Genomic DNA, 22,639 nt, shown 5'->3' on the forward strand with positions numbered 1-22,639 from the left:
TTCAAAAAATTGTTTGCAACATCAGCAACAGCAGGCACAAGACACACCACAAAGGTGGCACAAACTGCAATAATGCGAGATCAATGAATGACACTAAAACTACACCATCGCCTAGCCTGTCAAGTCTGCGACTGGGGTGCAAAATCATTGGATGTCCAAAATTGTTAATTTTTCATGAAAGTTATGCGGTTTACACTTTCAGGGACCAGTCGGATGTGCATATCTTTCAGGACACCACCAGCAGTGCTGAAGAGACGTTCTGAGAAAACGATGGCTGCCGGGCATGACAAAACCTCCAAGGCAGCATAGGCGTGCTCAGGCCACTCTTCCATTTTTGAAGACCAAAATGCAAAAGCGTTCAACCCCCCCAATGACATTGATAGTGAGCTCCAGATACTTCTGCATCATTCTCTTCAGTCGTTCTCAACGTGTTAGACTTGTACTCTGTTCTGCTGGTGCACGTTCTGGTCTAAAAAAGTTTGAAATGACTAGCGGCTTATGCCACTTACGCTGCTGCTAATGTTTTTGCAATGACACCTTGACGTTCCCAGGGTTGGACGTCTAGAACTGCAGCGTACACTGCCTCAATGCTGTCTTGGGGAAAACAACTCTTAAGGTGGTCTACAAGCGTGTTTTGATACTCCATGCGCGTGTCCCTTTACAAAGGGGGGGGAAGCATCTGGCTAAATTTACCCTTGTACCATGGATCTAATAGAATTGCAACCTAGTAGTCAGCACTATTTCTAACCCTAAGAATATGGGCATCATGTTGAAGATAGTGCAGCAATAAGGTGCTCATGTGTCAGGCACTTCCAAGAGGTCCAAGTCAATGGGCAGCATGGTGGCTCAGTAGCACTGTAGCTTTGCAGCACTGGGGTCCTGTGTTCAAATCCCATCAAGGACAACATCTGCAAGGTGTTTGTATGTTCTCCCCGTGTTTGTGTGGGTTTCCTCCGGGTTCTCCGGTTTCCTCCCACATTCCAAAGACATACTGTTAGGGAATTTAGATTGTGAGCATTGTGATGATAATGTGTGCAAACTGTAAAGCGCTGCGGAATATGATAGCGCTATATAAAAATAAAGATTATGATTATGGTGTGTTGGTGGCGGGGTAACATTCAAGGTTGCTTCCTCCTTCCCCTCCTGCCAACCATGGACAATAGAGAGAGGATCATTATCCTCTTCCGCTCCTGACTGTTGCGCGTCAATCACCTCTTCCTCCTCCATTTGTTCCTCGGCTTCTGCACCTTCACTAACAGTTTGTCTGGTACCATGAGGCCCTCTAGATCGCTGTAATTCACCCTCCCATGGCATCCGCCTTTGCGACAACAGTCCGGAAATTTGAGATATTGATATCCCTTCCACTTTCTCCTCTGCTTACGCCTCTTCCTCTGGAAAATAGTCATAACCTTAGTAGCCATTGCGAAACTGGAGAAGGGTGCAGAGGTCCTTCATGTGTGCCCACTCCGCACTACGTCCGTACTGCATTAGCCCAGACTATGCAAAAGGACATACTGCACCAGGGCTCGTCGCTGCTGCCATAGTCGCTGAAAAAAATTCACTAAAAAAAAGAAAACTAACAACATAACAGAGCAATACTTGCAATAACATATCCAGACACAAATGCGCAAACAGGATGCAGCAAGTACCCCAAGTCAGCGACAGCACAGGTGCAAATACTGAAAACAAGCCACTTACTAACCCACCAAACATCCGTGGGGCAGATGCCTAATATTCCAATTGCACACGTCTGCATAGGGTGTCTGTTATGAATGGGTCACCGAGGAGGAAAAAACCTAAACAAGCTAAGCCCCAGAAAAACCAGAGAGTTTGGTAACTATGCAGAATGCAGATCCCTTATCCTAACCACACAACTAGAAGCAGCCGTGGAGCGTACCTACGATGAACCTAGACGCCTCATCACGGCCGGAGAACTAAATAAGCCTAAAGCAATAAAAGGGGAAAACTAACTGCCCCAGAGCAGACCCCAAAGGAATAGACAGCCCCCACACGTGTATTGACGGTGAAATAAGATGAAAACACAATCACAGGCAGGAAAATAGGATGAGCAAACAATGGGGCTCAAACTAACTACAGTAGAAAGGAAAGTAAAGATACTATCTGCAATCTGCAAAAAACCCTATAAAAATAATGTCCAACACTTCTGATAGCAAAATTAACCCTGAAGTCACTAGACTTCTCCCACTATATCAGCACTCTGAAATATTCTGAGACAGCAAAAAGAGGCCAATCTAATAAGGGACAAAAAGCAAATTGGCAAATATAGATAAATAAGGCTGGTTTCACATTTGCGTTTTTTTGCGCTGGAAAAAAACGCATACGTGCGCATGCGTTTTTTCCCCTATATTTAACATGGGTGCGCATACCTGCGCGCTGGTAAGCACACGTATGCGATTTTCATGCGCTGCGTTTTTTTGGGGTGTGCGTTTGTATTTTCCAGACGCAGCATGTTGCATTTTTTGGCCCTGCAAAAAAGCGCATGCGCACGTATGCGCACGTTTTGCGCTAAAAATGGCCATTATAGCCTATGGATGCGCATACATGCGCACTGGCATGCTCATGTATGCGTTTTTTTGCACATGCGTTTTTTTTTGTTAACCATGGAATTTAGGGGTTTGGGTTAGAGTTAGGGTTAGTTAAGGGGGTTTAGGGTTAGGGTTAGGGTCAGGGTTAGGGTTGGGGTTAGGGTCAGGGTTAGGGTTAAGTATGGTTTGGTTAAGGGTTAGGGTCAGGGTTAGGGTTAGGGTTAAGGTTAGTTAGGGTTTGGGTTAGGGTTAAGTATGGTTTGGTTAAGGGTTAGGGTCAGGGTTAGGGTTAGGGTTAAGGTTAGTTAGGGTTTGGGTTAGGGTTAAGTATGGTTTGGTTAAGAGTTAGGGTCAGGGTTAGGGTTAGGGTTAAGTATGGTTTGGTTAAGGGTTAGGGTCAGGGTTAGGGTTAGGGTCAGGGTTAGGGTCAGGGTTAAGGTCAGGGTTAGGGTTAGTTAGGGTTTAGGGTTTGGGTTAGGGTTAAGTATGGTAGGGTTAGGGTTAGGGTTAGGGTCAGGGTTAGGGTTAAGTATGGTTTGGTTAAGGGTTAGGGTCAGGGTTAGGGTTAGGGTTAGGGTCAGGGTTAGGGTTAGGGTCAGGGTTAGGGTTAGGGTCAGGGTTAGGGTTAGTAAAGTCATGGTTTGGGTTAGTGTGAGGGGCCACCTAATGTTGGAAAAAAACGCAAACGTGGTAAAAACGCACTAAAAACGCATACAAACGCATAAAAACGCTGCGTTTTTTTCATGCATGCTCATAAAAATGCTTGAAAAAAACGCAGCAGTTGTATGCTTTTGTATGCGTTTTTTCAATGCGTTTTTTGCCGGGAAAAACGCGCTGCAAAAAAAAGCAAGTGTGAAACTAGCCTAAGAGTGGAAATTCAGCACAGCCCCAGCCGGGGCTTGCTGACCACACAAAAAACTGAATAGAACAACAAAATCAAGTGTGATCATTAGCAGAAAAACTTAGCTTGAGATGACTGGAACAGAGCTGAGAACCAAGACCTAACAAGCAGAAGGAATCACCAGCACCAGAGTAGGGCGTCGGCTGTCTTAAATCCAATCTGAGATTCCTGAGGTCCAGTCGTCATCCTCATTATCAGGTGGCAGATCTCTACTGATTAAATCAGCCTCACTACCTCCTGTTACCACCAGAGGGAGCCGGGAAGGAGAACTCACAACTGGTAGACCAGAAAATGAACTCACAACAGGTGTCGTTCACGCTCTTATGTGAGATGCACCTCTAGCTGTATAGCAGCCTATTATTAACACCCCTACTATTACATTAGGCAAGCTGCCAATACCATATGTGCACCCACAAGGTAGACATCCTACATTACCCAGCCACCACTGGAAAGACCCTTCGTAAAAATGTGCAAAAAAGATGTAAATAATAGATGAGGTATTTGTCACTATTTTGGCCAAAATACACCAAGCTCGCAACCCACATCAAGGGTTGTCATAGTCTTGCGAGTCAGTCACAGTTGCTGCAACATGTTCAGAGTAGAATTCCACTGTGTTGGAACATTGCAAATCAAACGGTTCACCAGTAGGCCGATGGACCTCTGTAGTAAGTCGATGACCTGCGGGGTGCGATCGGCAGAACTGAGCACACAATGTCCGTGCAGGACATTCAGGCCAGGATAGTGGCAGAGAAATTGCTGTACCATCAGGTAAAAGGATGTGCGCCATGCAAGGCACGTGTATGAGGTTGCCCGGTTTAGGGCCGCCACCAGGTTTGCACCGTTATCACACATTGCCTTACCTGGCTCCAGGTTCAGTGGAGAAATCCATTGCTCTAACTAAAAAAAAGCTGGGGAGAGAATATGGCGCAAAATAGGGTTTTATCCACATAAAATAAGGGTACAGGTGTTAGATTGTGCCAACTTGATTTTGCGTTTTTATTATTTTACAGCTGCTGCAGATCCACCGGTTACAGCATAACTTAGAAGACTCTTATCCAGAAGAAATGTTTAGTGGAAATCCTGTGCGCAGAGGATTTCCACTAAACATTTGTTCTGGATAAGATTGCTTTAACTCGGCCGGGATAGCTGTCCACAATCACCAAGGCATATTAATTTGAACATTGCCGAGAGCCATGGCTGCGCATAATGGAGGTAGGGGGGATTCTACGTGCACTGTTGGAACGTGTGTCAGATTAAGAGAGGTTGATGGCATAGCTGGAGGCCCTAGAGGAGGTGGAGGAACTGTTAGATATAGAGGTTTGTCCCGCAATCCTTGGGGATTCAAATACTTGTGGAGCAGCCCTTTGATTGCCTGCCACCAGAGTCGCCTCTGACCATGTTTGCTCATCAAGGTAGCAGTGGTGAAATGCACCAAGGCTGTGGAGTCGGTAAGCCAAACCTGCGACTCCAACTTCTCAATTTCCCTTACACCGACTCCGACTCCACGACTCCGACTCCCACATATATTGCTTATATTTAAATGAAAAATTTATTGTAGTACAATGTGAACATCAGACATTTAATAATTTTTATGATACAATAATCAATATATTTAGAACATAAGATATATTTATTGGAATACAACTTTAGAGCAAAAAAAAACTGTAGTAAAATGTAAATATGTAATACAATATGTAATATCGATTACATATGTTGTGTGTGTGTGTGTATATATATATATATATATATATATATATATATATGTTTGTGTCATGATCCAGGACGGGATTTCGCTTTGGCAGAAGGAGGCTATTTAGTGCTCACTGGACCTGGGTCCGGTGTCGGTTATACTCCTGCCCTCGGCTGAGTTAAGTGACCTCTTGTATACGTGTGCCTTGTGCCTGATATCTTGCTTGCTTGTTCGTTTGTGATCTGGTTCTGTCCCTGTTACGAGTTCTGCCTGACGCTCTTGTACTGCGCTACCTCTCGTGTATGACTCTCTGCTTGTGACCCGACTTCTCTCTGCTTGTCCCCTTGGTACCATGTCGCCCTCTTGTGTATGACCTTTGGCTTTGTCTGACTACCCGTCTGTTTAGCCCTCCTGTACCTCGTTTGCCCGTACTGCTGTGACCTCTGTTTTGCCTGACTCTGAGTTGTTGTGTGGTGTCCTGTCCTATCTGAAAACAGGACGCTAAGCCCTGCCCCCTTGCAGTCACATGACCATAGGTCCCGTGCCAGATTATTCAGTTTCAGTGTCCGCAGGTCCTATGCCTCTTTACCTTCCAGCGCTGACTGGACCCTGACACTATTAGCCTGAAGCATGCATGGTCACCTCCGCTGCCCTGCTCCACATGTATCTTTTAGCACTGCTTCTGTACTCAGGACACGCACACTGGCTCTATGAGCAAGTGCAATGCGGTGTCTCTGACTGTTTGTTTGTATGTATGTATGTGTGTATATATATATATATATATATATATATATATATCACTATGATTTATCTCAGCTAAGACAAAGTCTAGATCCTCAGGCTACATTCAGACCATGGGCGGAGCCAGGATCAAACCTGGGGGGGGCAGAACCTCATACTGTTCTGCAGAACCTCATACTGCACACCCCAGCTGCTGCAGAACCTCATACTGCACACCCCTACATTTGAAAATAAAGCCTGCACCTTAAGAAGATGTGGTGATGAATGCAGTCTATTTATTCCAACTATCAATTGATGTTGATGTGTTACTGAAGACGAGCAAAGCCTGTCCTGGGCGTCCTTTTGGGCAGCTATGAGGTATACCTGACTGGTGCTAAAAAAAAAAGGAGTGTTAGTCTGTGTGCTACCCGGCTTTCATTCTTTTTGGTACAGATAAGATATGGATAGACAGATATGGATGAATAGATAGATAGCAGATTTCTAATCTGCTTTTGCTATTGAAAACATTATCTATGAGCTCAAAAACCTTTCAGGTGATGCGGTTTTTTAAAAAGCTGATCTGCTTTTGCAGCTGAAAAACGTATCCTCAAAAAACGCAGGAAAAGCACTGTGTGTGAATGTAGCCTTAGATCAGGAATAGAACAGCCATTTATAGGACATTTCATAACTTTCCTAAATTCCTATGAAAAAATATTCAGCACATTCTGCATTGAACTACTGTACCCAATTTATTATATATTTTAGGAGTCGGTCCATTTTATACCAACTCCGACTCCACAGCCCTAAAATGCACCCTGGCAGACATAGGATTTTTTCAGGGAACGGGTTATGATGATGATGTCTGTGACATGCACAGCTTTCTAAAAGAAGTTATGGGGAATGCAACTGCCATCAACTTTCTGAAACTGTATCCACCAAGCAGAACAGCAGCATTTCCGTGGCGAACAGATTGGAGATGGTGGAGTTCAAGCTCTTTGCTTTGGCATGTGTAGGAGGAAACATTCTTTTATGTGACTACAACTGCAGGACCGAGAGCTAGCTGCTGTGCTGAAAGGGTGGAGTACAGAGAACAGGGCAAATTGCTGTGTTGTGCTCGGTGACTCAAAAGCAACAGTCATGTCCACTTCCGTAACAGCTAACGGGCGCTCACTTACCCCGACTGAAATGGGTAAACGAGTGCAGTTTCTGCGGCTGGAGCATTGTGTCAGAAGACTTGGCATGGTAACGGAGGAGGAAGAAGAAGCAGCAGATGGGATTTATGGGATGGCTGTTGGTTGTGAGGCCTGCTAGTCCGCATTTTAGCCCAGTGAGATTACTATTCTAAGTCCCGTAGATCGCGCATGTGCTGGTTCATGCATTAAGTTGTCAAATTGCAATTTTTGCCTCTGCTGAGTTTTTTTTTTTTTGCAAGTGTGGCAAATAGTGTGTGTTGGGTTATCCTTTGCGGTCTCAAAAACAGTCCAGGCTATGCAACCCTTGCTACCCCTGCAAACTGCACACTCGCGACCAGCGCTGGCCACAGCCAGAGTTGTGGCTGAGGATGCAGTGCTTGTCGTGGTTGCATCACTTTGTCTCTGTGTGGGAAGTTGCAATGTAACCTCATCAACCTCCACCTCCCGAGTCCCGGTGTCCCTCTGTCTTCTCCCATGGGCGCAGCCATCTTCCAAAATGGCATGTGCATGCGCAGTGCGCCTGCCGAATCTGCCGGCAGATTCATTCATTCATTCCAGGTACATTTTGATCACTGTGATAGACCCTATCACACTGATCAAAATAAAAAAAATAGTAAATAAACCCGCCCTTATCACCCCCACAGGTAGGGAAAAATAGTGAAATAAAGAAAATGTATTTATTTTTATTTTTCCACTAGGGTTAGGGTTGGAAATAGAGTTAGGGTTAGAATTTGGGTTAGGGTTGGAATTAGGGTTGGAATTAAGGTTAGGGTTGGATTTAGGGTTGGGATTAGGGTTAGGGTTGGAATTAGGGTTTGGGTTGGGATAAGGGTTAGGCTTGTGGTTAGGGTTATGGTTAAGGTTGTGATTAGGGTTAGCGGTGTGTTGGGGTTAGGGTTGGAGTTAGAATTGAGGGGTTTCCACTGTTTAGGAAATCAGGGGCTCTCAAAACTCGACATAGCGCCACCATTGATTCCAGCCAATTTTGCGTTCAAAATCAAACTGTGCTCCCTCCCTTTTGAGCCCCGACTTGTGCCCCAACAGTGGGTTTCCCCAACATATGGGGTATCAGCGTGCTCAGGAAAAATTGCACAACAACTTTGGGGGTCTAATTTCTCCTGTTACCCTTGGGAAAATAAGAAATTGGCGTCTAAAAAATTATTTTTGTGGAAAAAAATGATTTTTTATTTTCACGGTTCTGCGTTATAACCTTCTGTGAAGCACTTTGGGGTTCAAAGTGCTCACCACAGATCTAGATAGGTTCCTTGGGCGGTCTAGTTTCCAATATGGAGTCACTTGTGGGGGTTTCTACTGTTTAGGCACATCAAGGGCTCTCCAAACGTAACATGATGCCCGCAGACCATTCCATCAGTCTGGAATTCAAAACGTCACTATTTCCCTTCCAAGCCCCGACGTGTGCCCAAAAAGTGGTTCCCCCCACATAAGGGGTACCCGCGTACTCAGGACAAACTGGACAACAACGTTTATGGTCCAATTTCTCCTGTTACCCTTGTGAAAATAAAAAATTGCGGGCTAAAAATCATTTTTTGAGGGGAAAAAAATGTGTTTTCACGTCCGGGCGTTATAAACTTATGTGAAGCACTTGGGGGTTTAAAGTGCTCACCACACATCTAGATAAGTTCCCTGGGGGGCCTAGTTTCCAAAATGGGGTCACTTGTGGGGGAGCTCCAAAGTTTAGGCACACAGGGGCTCTCCAAACTCGACATGGTGTCCACTAACGATTGGAGCTAATTTTCCATTCAAAAAGTCAAATGGCGCTCCTTCCTGTCCGAGTCCTGCCGTGCGCCCAAACAGTTTTTCCCCCACATATGGGGTTTCAGCGTACTGAGAACAAATTGGACAACTACTTTTGGGGTCCAATTTCTCCTTTTACCCTCGGGAAAATAAAAAAATTATGCTAAAAGATCATTTTTGTGACTAAAAAGTTACATTTTCATTTTTTCCTTCCATTTTTCTTTTGCTGCTGTAAAACACCTGAAGGGTTAATAAACCAGGGCTGTGGAGTCGGTAAGCCAAACCTGCGACTCCGACTCCGACTCCTCAATTTCCCTTACACCGACTCCAACTCCGACTCCGACTCCCACACATATTGCTTATATTTAAGTGAAAAAATTATTGTAGTACAATGTGAACCTCAGACATTTAATCATTTTTATGATGCAATAATCAAGATATTTAGATAGAACAGAATATATATTGGTGTACTACCCGGTTTTCATTCTTTTTGGTACAGATACGATATGGATAGACAGATATGGATAAATGGATAGATAGAGCAGATTTCTAATCTGCTTTTGCTATTGAAAACATTATCTATGAGCTCAAAAACCTTTCAGGTGATGCGGTTTTTTAAAAAGATGATCAGCTTTTGCAGCGGAAAAACGTATCCTCAAAAAACACAGGAAAAACGCTGTGTGTGAATGTAGCCTTAGATCAGGAATAGAACAGCCATTTATAGGACATTTCATAACTTTCCCAAACTCCTATTAAAAAATATTCAGCACATCCTGCATTGAATTACTGTACCCAATTTATTATATATTTTAGGAGTCGGAGTCGGTCCATTTTATACCGACTCCAACTCCGACTCCGACTCCACGAAAATGAGCACCGACTCCACGACTCCGACTCCGACTCCACAGCCCTGTAATAAACTTCTTGAATGTGGTTTTGATCAGCTTGAGTGGTGCAGTTTTTAGGTATTTTCAGCCATATAGACCCCTCAAACTGACTTCAAATGTGATGTGGTCCCCAAAAAAAATGGTTTTGTAAATTTAGTTGTAAAAATGAGAAATCGCCGGTCAACTTTTAACCCTTATAACTTCCTAACAAAAAAAATGTTTTTCCGTAATTGTGCTGATGTAAAGTAGACACATGGGAAATGTTATTTATTAACTATTTTGTGTCACATAACTCTCTGGTTTAACAGAATAAAAATTCTAAATTTAAAAATTGAGAAATTTTAAAAATTTAAGCCAAATTTCCGATTTTTTCACAAATAAACACAAAAATTATTGACCTAAATTTACCACGAATATGAAGCCCCATATGTCACTAAAAAAAACAATCTCAGAATCATTAGGATCCGTTGAAGCGTTCCTGAGTTACCTCATAAAGGGACACTGGTCAGAATTGCAAAAAATGGCCAGGTCATTGTGGTCAAAATAGGCTGGGTCATGAAGGGGTTAATGGTTGGTGAGATATTTTTCTGTAGCCTTTTTTCTCCACCAATACCTGATCATTGTGGCCAAAGAGTTCTATTTTAACCTAATCGTTCCACCAGACTGTATCAGGCTTGTTTTAGATGTTCTTTTGCATACCTGTGACGCTGAATTTTATTGTGAGGACGCAGGAGAGGTTTTCTTTTGATGACTCTTCCATGAAGGCCATATTTGTGCAGGTGTCTCTGAACAGTAGAACAATGTATCACAACTCCTGAGTCTGCTAAATCTTTCTGAAGATCTTTTGCGGTCAAGTGGTGGTTCTGATTTGCCTCTCTAGCAATCCTACGCGGAGCTCTCAATTAAATTTTGCTTGGTCTTTCAGACCTTCTTCCAGACCTTATCTTGTCCTCCATTGTTTCTGTTAACTGTTGTTTCTTAATTACATTTCAAACTGAGGCAAGGGCAACTTGAAAGCACTTTACTATCTTCTTATACCTTCTCCTGCTTTGCGGGCCTCCACATTTTCATTTTGAGTATATTAGGCAGCTGCTTAGAAGAACCCTTGGCTGCTGTTTTTTGTCACAAGGTTAGAGGCTGCTGGGTTTTTATAAAGCTGGGAAAGTTGCTTCACCTAGCCTTTCCCAACTAATATAGTGAACAAGCCATAACCCTAACAGGCTAATTGAGGTCTAAAACCTTGGTCAAAGTTATCTTAGCACACAAATATCCATCTGCCCATTTCCTTTTTTGTAATTTTTAAAATGAAAAAAATTACCATATATTTTTTGCCTAAAATACTACGGAAATGAGTCCTCTTTAACTTGTTAGCTTAACTGTTCACAATAACAGTAATTATTTAACATGCCACTGTATATCCAGGTGTTAGTTTTTCACTTTTCTAATGTCAGTTTCATATATGTTTGCTGTTGTAATGTTTGCTATTTTAGGAGGCATTTGGGGTTTCCAGACGATGTTTTCAGCTGATTCATCCACTTGTGACATATTAAAAAATTGCAAAAATTTTGCACTAATGTTCTCAAGTCCACTTATGGAGTGATTTTATGTAATTTTGAAAGTTTTGCTCAAAGTTTTCTATATTTGACCAGTACATGCAAAATTTTGCCCTAAAAGGGAACAAAAAATGTAAACAAAAATGAAGAGAATTTCTGATTTTGTACCAAATTCATAAAACATATCCGCCATTTTGAAGAATGTGGTGGAAAAAATGCCAGCAGATACCACCAGCCAAAAATAATTGACTTGAAATCCCCCAGAAATGATGATTTGGACCATTAGGCTATAACAAAGTTTGAGTTCTCCAACACAGTCGATAGAACCCTCAGTTTGGTGAGGCCGGCTGGCCATGTGATGTGTATGGAGACTTCCTCACTGTTACCAAACCGATGATATCAGATATGAGAAGAATTGTGTATTTGGCATTTCAAAGCCCAATTCTTTTGTTTTCGGGGTGAATAAGCTACTGGCAGAGGTGTCTGACTTTTCTCTCTCTCTCCCTGTTGAAAACTTTTTCTCTTCCTGACCACCACTTGTGTGTGGTCAGCATTAGACTGTTCTAAATTCGTTGGGAGCAGCCATATATTTGTGTTTCTTGTAGTGTTATTTTTATTTTTAGAAATCCCTTATAGCAGGTTATCTTTTTTATATTTGACAATTTTTAGGTGTTTCTTAGGTGATTCTTCTAATGCTGAACTTATGGTTTCAGATCGTGCCTTTATGGAGAAATAAAATGTCACATCTACCAGATAAAGTTATTTACTGCTGCTTACCATATGCACTATGATTTGTTTTGTGGAAGCTACAGGTCACAGATAATTTTATTCTTTGCTCTTTAAATTTGCTATGGATTAAGTAATTTAAATTACGTTAAGTACATATTTGAATTAATAATATATAACATGAATCTTCTTTGCTTTTTTTAGGGAAAAAAATATAGCAGAGGCCAAAGACAGAAAAGTTTTGGAAATCTTGCAAACCAAGGACCGCAAAATACAGGAGCTAGAAGAGGTATGTATCACTTATTATAACTGGATAATTGTATAGAATGGCGCATGCCATCAGGTTTGTCCCATTTAAACTAGGGCCAACTCCTGTAAGCCCTCATATACAGCATTCTAGAATACAGTACAGCATATAAGTCCCCAATGCGCGATCCATGAAGCAAAAAATAGCTTTTATTATACTCTCCTATAGGGCAGTCTGGTCCGATTGACGTTGCTGGTCTTGGCTCCTCTTGTCTTCTTGTGATGCCGTCCCCCTTTCTTCATGTGGATGACGCGTCCTGTGTCACACACTGTGTCTCTGTGATTGCACTCCTGCGCAGACGCACATCTCTCTGCCTTTCCGATGACAGAGCAAAGTATTGTAGTGCGCATGCGCTGAGGCCTTCACCTTTCCCCGAGCATGCACACCACAGTACTTTACTCTGTCATCAACAGGGCAGAGAGAAGCGAGTCTGTGCAGGAGCGCGATGCCGAGGATACATACTGGATGGTGTAGAACGTGTCATCGACATGAGACAAGAAGAGAGGAGGTGCCGGACCAAGACCAGTAATGCCCATTGGACCGGACCGCGCCATAGGTGAGTATTGTAAAAGCTAGTTTTGGTTTTATGGACAAAAATACAGCATTCTAGAATTCTGTCATAAAGGGCTTACAGGTGCTGACCCTTCTCTATATGGGAAAAACCCGATGACAGGTTAACATCACAGATTTAGAAAGTGTCTTTCTTTGTTCAAAAGGGTTTCCGACAAACAACATTTATTACTAGGATGACAAGGATCCACATGACCACTTGTATATGGAGAGTTGTTCTACCAGCACCTCCGCATAAAGAGGAAGTTTTATGGTGGGATGGAACAAAGGACTTGGCGATTGGGATGGTCCAAGAAGTATAATTTACTATCCATTGTTTAAGTGATGCATGTTTTTATAACCTTCTGAATTTCTCATCCCTACTGCACAATCTAATTTGAAATGCAGTATAGCCACTTAGTAATATGTACGGCTGGGATATAATTGGTAAAATAATATACATTTCTGACTTCTTGGTTCTTTTTGGTTCACTAAAGCCGTTTTTCCTCTTATAATAGTATAATCATTTATAGTATTTTATGCAGGTGGGCTACAATCTACAATGACGATCCATATAAATTATTAATTATCAGTCATAAATATATCCAGTGGATCATCCTTAATAGGAGTTGTCGTAGGGGAGGTCTCTGAAATGGATCTATTTATGCATGGCTATCAATAAATAATTTGCTTTACTGGATGTGGTGTGCACAGACTAATTATACCTGCTTATAATTGCTGTTAGAAGCAGCATGAGTCATTGTGAGCATTTTCTGCAGCATTCGGAATGCCTTATGGGAAAAAAAGCCAATGTTCAAGTATATTTATTTTTTTAAATTTAGGTTTTGCTTTGTTAGTTGTTTTTAAATTCAGAGTTTTAGCTGGATGTTTGTAAGAGCTATGTAAGACCAGAACTTTTTATATACAGTGTTTGACTTCTAATTTCCTTTATTATAAGCAGAGCGTTGGCTTACAGCTCAGATGATCAAATTCTCAAGTGAGCTTGATTGGACCTTTTCTCATCACTGGCTGCAGAACATGAACGACATGACTTCTGTGTCTGTATGCTTTCATTGCTATGGATTGTGCATCTGTTCAAACTATATTAGATCTGGCTTTGGAGTTTTTTACTAAATGACGGGGGTGGGGGGTTGTCATAATTGTCAGAGCTGATTGCAGGTAAATTTTGAGGATGAAATGAAAGATAAAGCATACTCTACATTAATGTGGTAAAAATAATTACAATCCTGTCGTACCATGAACTGGAACGTGTGTGTACTTGCAGTCCCTATAAAATATAGACATATAGACAGTCCTGGAGCTAGCATATATTCTTGGAGAAGAAAAGGAAGCTATATGCCATAAAATCACCAAAATCTTATTAATACAATTATTTAAAAACAAAGAATGAATAAAAAATGATCATATGGGAACAGCAAATGCAAAAAAGGCCACAAAAAAGGAACAGGAAACCAAGGTGATATGCCGTTATATAATGAATCATGGACAATTAGATAACTTAATAGCCAAAAAAGATAAATAATTGGGTATAAAAATGTATATATGGAGCACAGTAATAGCTTCCAAAGGCAAAGTATAACACGTATTTAAGCCAAAAAAAAGTCAATTATTTAACACGTATTTAAGCCTTTTACACATAGCGATATCGCTAGCGATATCGTTAAAGCGCCACCGATTTTGTGACGCAGCAGCGATATTGCTAGCGATATCGCTATGTGTGGTACTTACCTCCGACTGGCTCCCCCGCTGGTTATCGGTGATCGCACGACAACATCCTGGGCCGTTTTCTCGTCGACAGCTTCATGTTGGCGCCGACGAGCGAGCCGTGGACGCGGGCGGGAGGACGTCTTCATCGCCTCGTGTGACAGGTAAGTATCGACTGCTGACCGCTGCTGTATTGCTGGTGAGATCTGCCTGTTTGGCAGCTCACTAGCGACCATTTAGCGATGCACCAGCGATCCTGACTGGGTCGTATCGTTGTCGGGATCACTGATGCATCGCTAAATGTAACGGGGCCTTTACTGTTAAGAAGTTACATCACCCTGCTGTGACTGAGATAAGTGGTGTGACATCTATTCCATTAAGCCCTCTGCTTTGTCCCCACTGACACACTTGCCAGAGAGAAAGAAGGCCAAGTGTGACCTCCGTCTTGCACTACCTCTACTACCAGGGCAGTTTTCTTTAAAACACTATTAACCTCCTTACAAAAAATTCATAAGCAAGAATGCTGCATTTTTTGTTAGGTATACTCACGTAAAGGAATTTGGGGCTTGAAATTGTCAGTCTAGACAATTACTAGATTATTGCAAGGGATAGAAGGGCTCTCATATGATGAGAGGTTGGATAAGTTCGGCTTGTTTAGCTTAGAAAAAAAGGCGCCTAAGATGGGATCTCATTTACATGTATAAATGTATGTGTGGCCAGTACAAAACACTGGCACATGAAGAAAGCGATTCTGGCAGCTAAATAGGAAAGGGTTCTTTACAGTTAGGGCCCCGTCACACACAGCGACTCACCAACGATCCCGACAACGATATGAACATGTCAGGATTGCTGGTGAGTCGCTACATGATCGCTGGTGAGCTGTCAAGCAGACAGCTTCACCAGCGATCAGCACCAGCGACGCCGAGCGTGCGGCGTCGCTGTGTACTTTAGTTACCAGCGCGCTGATGCAGGGAGCTGGTAACTAAGGTACACATCGGGTTTCTAAGGGGCGTGCATCACTTAGAAACCCGATGTGTACCTTGGTTACCAGCTCCCTGCATCAGCGCGCTGGTAACTAAGGTACACATTGGGTTTCTAAGCACCGCCCGGTGCTTAGAAACCCTGCGTTTACCTTAGTTACCAGATCGCTGGTCTCCCGCCTGTCACACGCAGCGATGCATGCTGGCCAGCGGGAGACCAGCGATCAAAAAAATGTCCTGGCTATTCCAGGACGATCAGCGATAACTGGCAGGGGGGCCGGTCGCTGGTCAGTGTCACACACACCGATCTCGCTGGTGAGATCGCTGTTGCGTCACAAAACTTGTGACTCAGCAGTGATCTCGCTAGCGAGATCGCTATGTGTGAGGGGGCTTTAGAGCAGTCAGTCTGTGGAATGTCGACCACCAGAGGTAGTAATGGCAGATACTATAACAGCTTTTAATAAAGGGCTGGACGATTTCCTCAATACTCATAACATTTTATGCTATAGTTAAATTGGTGACAAAATGAACAATTGTTGGAGAAAATTTGAACTTGATGGACCTATGTCTTTTTTCAACCTATGTAACAGTATTTTTGTGGCGCGTACGCTTGTTAATTTGTACTAGCAAAACAATTATGCAAAAATTACCCTTTTTTCGTTTTTATTTCAGAGATTTTTTTTTGCTTTTGTTTGAAATTCGCTCCCACCTTGACAAGAATTCCATAACTCTAATAACTAAGTCGCTACGTAGGTACACGCAGTATTGTTTTGGCGTGGACGGTTGTTAAATTCGACTAGTAAAATGCTTGCAAAGCCTTAGCCTTTTTTGTCTGTTCTTTTTTTTTTTTTGTTTAATGTAATTATCCTTACCCTTGAGCAAAAATGTTTTGTAACCCTAAAAAACTACATTGCAAAGTAGCTACTTGTAGGTTGGCTCCTGGGAATGAACATGATGCAACAGTGTCAAGTATGGTTTTTAAAATGTATTATTAATAGTGATGAGCGAATACATTCAGCGCTATTCATTATTCGCACTAATAGTACGCTATTCGTTATTGGTCGAATAATTAGCTATTCACCTCGGTATATTCGAGTGACCCGCCAAGCATGTTTGGCACTATATTTGCAACCATTGAACATGCTGGGCTGGCTTGCCAATCTCAGTAATGCCGCCGCCATCTTTGTTGTGGCATTACTGTGAATGGCTGGTCTTACAGCATCATAGGGGGATATTTAAGAACTGCCGGCGCCATCTTGCGCACATTGCATGCGGACACAGCATAGTGAGAGCTTATTGTCAGTATAGGGAGAGTTTCTCAGTCCAAAAATCTCTTTTAAGAGCTACTGAGAGTGAAGATTAGTTCTCTGTTAAGTTTAGATAGCGTAGGGAAAGCTATAATACCAGGGAGAAGGAAAGGTGGGCAGGGTGTTAGCATTGCAAGTACATGCTGCAGATCTGTGCTAGGTTGCATTGTGTATATTGGAGGAACAGATTGTGGGAGTAGGGAGAGAGAGGCAGGATTTCATACCCAGTAAAAGCATATACTAAACAGGTTTTTTTTTTTTTAGAGCAAAATAATATTCCTCAGTATCAGCATATACTAAACAGCTTTTATTTTAGGGCAAAATGATATTCCTCAGTACCATCATATACTAAACAGCTTTTATTTTAGAGCAAAATGATATTCCTCAGTACTACCATATACTAAACAGCTTTTATTTTATAGCTAAATAATATTCCTCGCCTATTGGTGAAATGGCTTATATTTATCTAGCAGTTGTGAGACTGGCGTAAAGCTTGCTGACATACGCAAACATCACTATTTACCAGTAATTTACCTGAGTCTGCTGTTGACGTATGTAAAAAAAGGCAATATAAAAAAATTGCTATGCTATTGATGAAATAGCATATAGGGATGGGCGGGGCACCTGGATGTTCGGGTTTGGCCAAACAGGTACAAAAAGTTCAGGTTTGGGTACCAGAACAGTATCCGAACCCGGATCCCAATCACTTGAATGGGGGGCCCGAACATCCAGTGTTTGCCACGCTGTCATGTGCATGACAGCACGGCAACGCCGCTTCTAATCGGCGGTGAAATCATCCCCGCCGGTCAGAGAGCAATGGTTCCCACGCTGTCAAAAGACAGCGTGAGTTCTCACCTGTGATCGGAGGTATAACGTTTACCTCCGGTCACTGGTGTCAGCCGTTGGGACTACTGCTCCCATTATCCAACACCTGCTGCTGCTAATAACAGCGAGAGCAGGATTGGCTGATGGGAGTATTCATTAGCTAGCTCCTGCGCTGTAATTAAATAATTTTTAAAAAATTGGCGTGAGCTCCCCTGTATTTTTGATAACCAGCCAGGCAAAACTCACAGCTGGGGGCTGCAACCCTCAGCTGTCAGCTTCAGCAAGGCTGGTTATCAAGAATAGAGGGGTCTCTACGCTGGTTTTTTAAATTATTTAAGTAAATAATTTAAAAAACGGCGTGTGGTTCCCCCCCCCATTTTTTGACAACCAGCCTTGCTAAAGCAGACAGCTGGGGGTTGGTATTCTCAGGCTGGTAAGGGGCCATGGATATTGGCCCCCCAGCCAAAAATAGCAGCCCACAGCTGCCCAGAAAAGGCACATGTATTAGATGCACCAATTCTGGCACTTTGACCGGCTCTTCCCACTTGCACTGTAGTGGTGGCAAGTGGGGTTAATGTTGCCTTTGTATTATCAGGTAACATCAAGCCCACGAATTAGTAATGGAGATGTGTCTATAAGACACCGATCCATTACTAATCCTATAGTTGTATGGTAAATAAAGGCACAGCCAGAATAAAGTATTTTATTAGAAATAAGACTAAACAGTTTCACTTTTTTATTTAAAAATAACAAACACAGTTATACTTACCTAACACCTAAATCCACTGCAGCACTCGTTCTCCTGTAATAAACTAAAAGTAAAAAACAACCATATCCTTCACCTCTCTGTCGTTCTGTCCCATGCTGTAATCCATGTTTTGGGGATTAATAGTTTTCAACCTGGACGGTGTCAAGGCTGAGAACCACTGCCGGTCACTGAGGCTGCGTTCGCAGCAATTCAGTCACCTGTCCTATCCACTGACACCAGTGACCAGAGGTAAACTTTATACCTCCTATCACAGCTGAGCGCTCAAAAGACAGCGTGGGTACTGCGGCTCTCTGACCGGCGGGGATGATTTCACTGCCAATCAGAAGTGGTGTTTGCCACGCTGCCATACACATGACAGCACAACAAACACCCGTTGTTCGGGCAGCCGATCCTGAACAGTAGCACGTACTTCCTGGTGAAGTCCGTGTTCTGTGTCCATGCGCGAACATTAGGTGTTCAGTATAGACGCCAAACTTTACTGTTCGAGTTCGCCCATCTCTAATAGCATACATTTATCTAGCAGTTGTGCAACTGGCATAAAGTCTGCTGACATACCCAAACGTCACTTTTTACCAGTAATTTACCAGAGCCTGTTATTGGTGTCTGTAATAAAGGCGATATTAAAGGATGCTGCTGTTGAATTAGCATACATTTTTCTAATCTATCTAATTTATCTAGTCCACTGATGACTCTCAATTCTGAATATTTTTCGTACATTTATGCAACTGGCGTAAAGCCTGCTGACATAGGCAAACGTCACTATTTCCCAGTAATTTACCGGTGTCTACTGTTGACTGTGTAATAACATAAGTAAACCTCTAAAAAAAACCCTTTTTAAAATGAAGGGATAATAATCCCAAACAGAAACAACATGTATACACTAATACTTATTAAGATAGAAAAAAAAATATACAGTACTTACAGCATCCTAGTGAATTACCTGTGTTCCTGCCTGTCAGTGGAGGTTGGCGCCAGGGCTGTGGAGTCGGTAAGCCACAGTTGCGACTCCGACTCCTGGATTTTATCAGGCTCCGGCTCCGACTCCGACTCCTTCATAAATGGCCAATTCATAACAACAAATTTACTGTTGTAAAATATTAAACATCGTGCTTATTCAGTTTCTCACCATCATATAAGTAATCAGACCACTTAGAGCAAAAACTACATTTATTAGAATACAATTAGAATATAGCAAATAACTTTTATAAACTTTTCTAAACTGTAAGTAAATATGCAATAAACACTTTTATGCAGTTAATAAGAAGAAATCTATAAATTTGTCCTCAGAAAAAGTATTGCCTCTGTCAGATCCTCCTTCATGGATGCCCTCAAATCTGATCTAATTATTTTGAGAGCAGAGAACAACCTCTCTACACTAACTTGTATTGGTGGCAAAGCAGTAACCACTCGGGCAACATCTCTGACAATGTCAGGATACAGAGGAATCGCTTGTTGCACTGTTATTTTTGATGAACGGTCAAATTTCTCAATTTCTTTTAGTGCACATGAAAAATTCTGCTGAAATGTACTGGCTGTGTTCTTTGATGGGGATGACTCTTCTTCTATGCGGGAACGCTTTGCACGGTCCTTGTGATCCAAATATTTTTCGAAATTAAATTCTTCATCAGTTGATGATGAGGGTGAAGATGTGGCAGGATGACCAAATTCTTCTTGTTCCTCCTGACTGTTCTGCAACCCTTTCATCCTTACTGCTATTTCAAACAGAGCTTCTTTTCCTTTACTTAGCTGTTGATCATCTAGAAGAATCCGATGCATTGGGTCTACATAAACAGCTGCCAAAAGAATGTTATTTTGTAATAGTAGCTCCTCTCTCCGTTTCATTGATGTAGCAATGCCACTTGCAATTAACCCTCCTCTTTGGGACAGGCGAAACATCAGGTTCTTCCACTCCTTTAAGAAAATACCTGGAGTTAAGTCCTCCGCTTGTAATTTTTTAGTCACTGTAAATGGGTGCTCTAGCAATTTTTCCAGCTCAGTCACCTGATTCCACTGACTTTCATTTAGCGTCAGTTGAGGGTTAGCCATGTCTACAAGAAAGGTTTTCAGTTCAACCAAGCGCTGAATCATTAAGTAAGTACTGCCCCATCGTGTGGCTTGATCAATAATTGCCCCTTTTCCAGCACGTCTCTTTAAAATTGAGTCAACTTTAGGGGTTCTGGCAACAGTAGCCAATTTTCTCACCTTGCCAATCAGTGCAGCAGCATGTCCTTCTTGCAGACTGTCTCTTATAGCCAGCTGTAGCGTATGCACAACACAGCGTGTGTGATGAATGAAAGAACATATTGACACAGTTTCAACAAGATCATCTAAACTATCATGTTGCTGTTCATCTGAAGCAACTTCAGTTTGCTCCTCAGTTACAACACTGTGTTCCTCTATTTCAAACATTTCTGTGTCTGTGGACCCAGAATGTTCTTCTAGCTGCTGGTCACCATCATTACTCTCATTCATTAGCTTAATAGTACTTATCATATTTGAAGCATTGTCAGTTACGACAGAAAGAACTTGCTCTTTTTTAAGTTCATAGTCTTGCAGAACCTTTTCCACCAAGACCTGGAGAAACTCACTGGTGTGATGAGCTTTGGTGTCTTTTACTGCCAATGTCTTGGTAACTATTTCATTTTTGTCACAGACAAATCGGACATTGATGGCAAAATAGTTCACTCTGTGACGTGTGCAGGCATCCATTTTAAGAAACAGAAAGCGTCCCTTGAGAGTTTTTTTAAGTTCTTCCTTTTGTTTAAAAGCTTCTTCGATTACTAATTTTCTAATACTCTCTCTCTCCAGAGAAACACCAAGCTTGCGGGCCATTTCCCCATTCAGACACATAAAAGCTGGTTGTGAAAATAATGAAATAGGCACACTATCCTTTACAACAAGCTCTATGATCTGTTTTTTAAATGTATCTACTGTCATTGTCACAGTAACTTTGTCACTGACAAAATATCTTGAAACTGATGGCTGCAAAGTTCTCTGCTCCTTTGTTTGGCTGGAAGAGCTGGGCACTGGTTCATTGGTTTGGATGCAGTCTTTCTCATCCACTGCTTTCAGTACTTCTGGATGAAAGCGCTGTAAATGTCTCTTTAGGTTAGAAGCTCTGGTAGGAGCATTTTTATCTTTGCCTGAATATGCACTCATCTTGGCTTCACAGCATTTGTTTTCGTCTGGATCATTTGTCATACACTGACAGACATAATGTTTTCTATCTTGAGTGATGGAGAAATGTTCAAATACAGCTGATTTAATGTGATGCTTCTTTGACATTCTCAGGTTTTTAATTCTGCATTCACAATCCAAATGACAATTGTTTTTCCTAAAAACAATTGTACAAAATTATTGCCAGGTCGTACAACTGATATAGTGGTCAGTAATACTGTTATTATTCCTCATGTACTCACAGTTAACTGATGAAGTTTGTTGAAAGGATAATACTTCTTACAGTCTTCCTCTTCTGAGTAGCAGGCAGCTGTGAGATGCTTGGAAGACGCACACCTAGTATGATCTAGTCTAGAGGAGGAGCTTTACTACTAAGAATTTGCAACACATTTTCACTTTCAGTTTCATACATTGTAAGTAGGGGGGTTGGGGCAGCATGAGGTTAACCAAGTATAAGATTAGATAAGGGCAGTGGAGAACAGTGACACACAAGAAGTAAGAAATGTCTCTAGCTCCAGCAGAACTGCTTATCACTGTTGTTCATAGTTTGATAGAACATATATATTTGAGTAACATTTATAAAATTCATATGAAAGTTCAATTATGAAATATTAATACATTTTTTTTAAAGCTGGAGTCGGTACATTTCTACCGATTCCGACTCCAACCAAAACTAACTCCGACTCCGACTCCACAGCCCTGGTTGGCGCCCTATAAACAATTACAGTGGCGCCCCCACTCCTCGGCGGCTGTCCCTGATATGCCTATGTCACCCTATGTTGGAAAGAAAAGTCAGGAAATAAAGAGATCAAGTACCAAGTGTTAAAACCCCAAATAGGACTTCAACATCTCAGTCATCCTTATCAGATTGGTGTCTTTCTGTTGATAACCACCAAATCAAACACAATTAATCAAAGAGGGGTAACCATTTATACACAAGCTATGTCAAAACATTCCCAAAATTTTGGGGGTAATATACCCATCCACAGTGACCCCACAAGGCACACAGAGATGGGGAAGAGTCTGGAT

The 22,639-nt window shown here is 42.0% G+C and overlaps 1 protein-coding gene across 4 annotated transcripts in view; it reads left to right on the forward strand.

Moving 5' to 3' along the window:
- The window catches only part of CNTLN (centlein), a 494,856-nt gene that overhangs the window by 73,296 nt on the left and 398,921 nt on the right, over positions 1 to 22,639 (forward strand). For all 4 annotated transcript variants that reach the window (XM_073552475.1, XM_073552478.1, XM_073552476.1 and 1 more), the window contains exon 4: positions 12,176 to 12,260. In XM_073552475.1, the coding sequence (XP_073408576.1) occupies positions 12,176 to 12,260 (85 nt within the window). The remainder of the gene's footprint in view (positions 1 to 12,175; positions 12,261 to 22,639) is intronic.

This window comes from Dendrobates tinctorius, unplaced genomic scaffold, assembly GCF_039654945.1.
Source record: "Dendrobates tinctorius isolate UK_male_01 unplaced genomic scaffold, ASM3965494v1 ptg000191l, whole genome shotgun sequence".
NCBI lineage: Eukaryota > Metazoa > Chordata > Amphibia > Anura > Dendrobatidae > Dendrobates > Dendrobates tinctorius.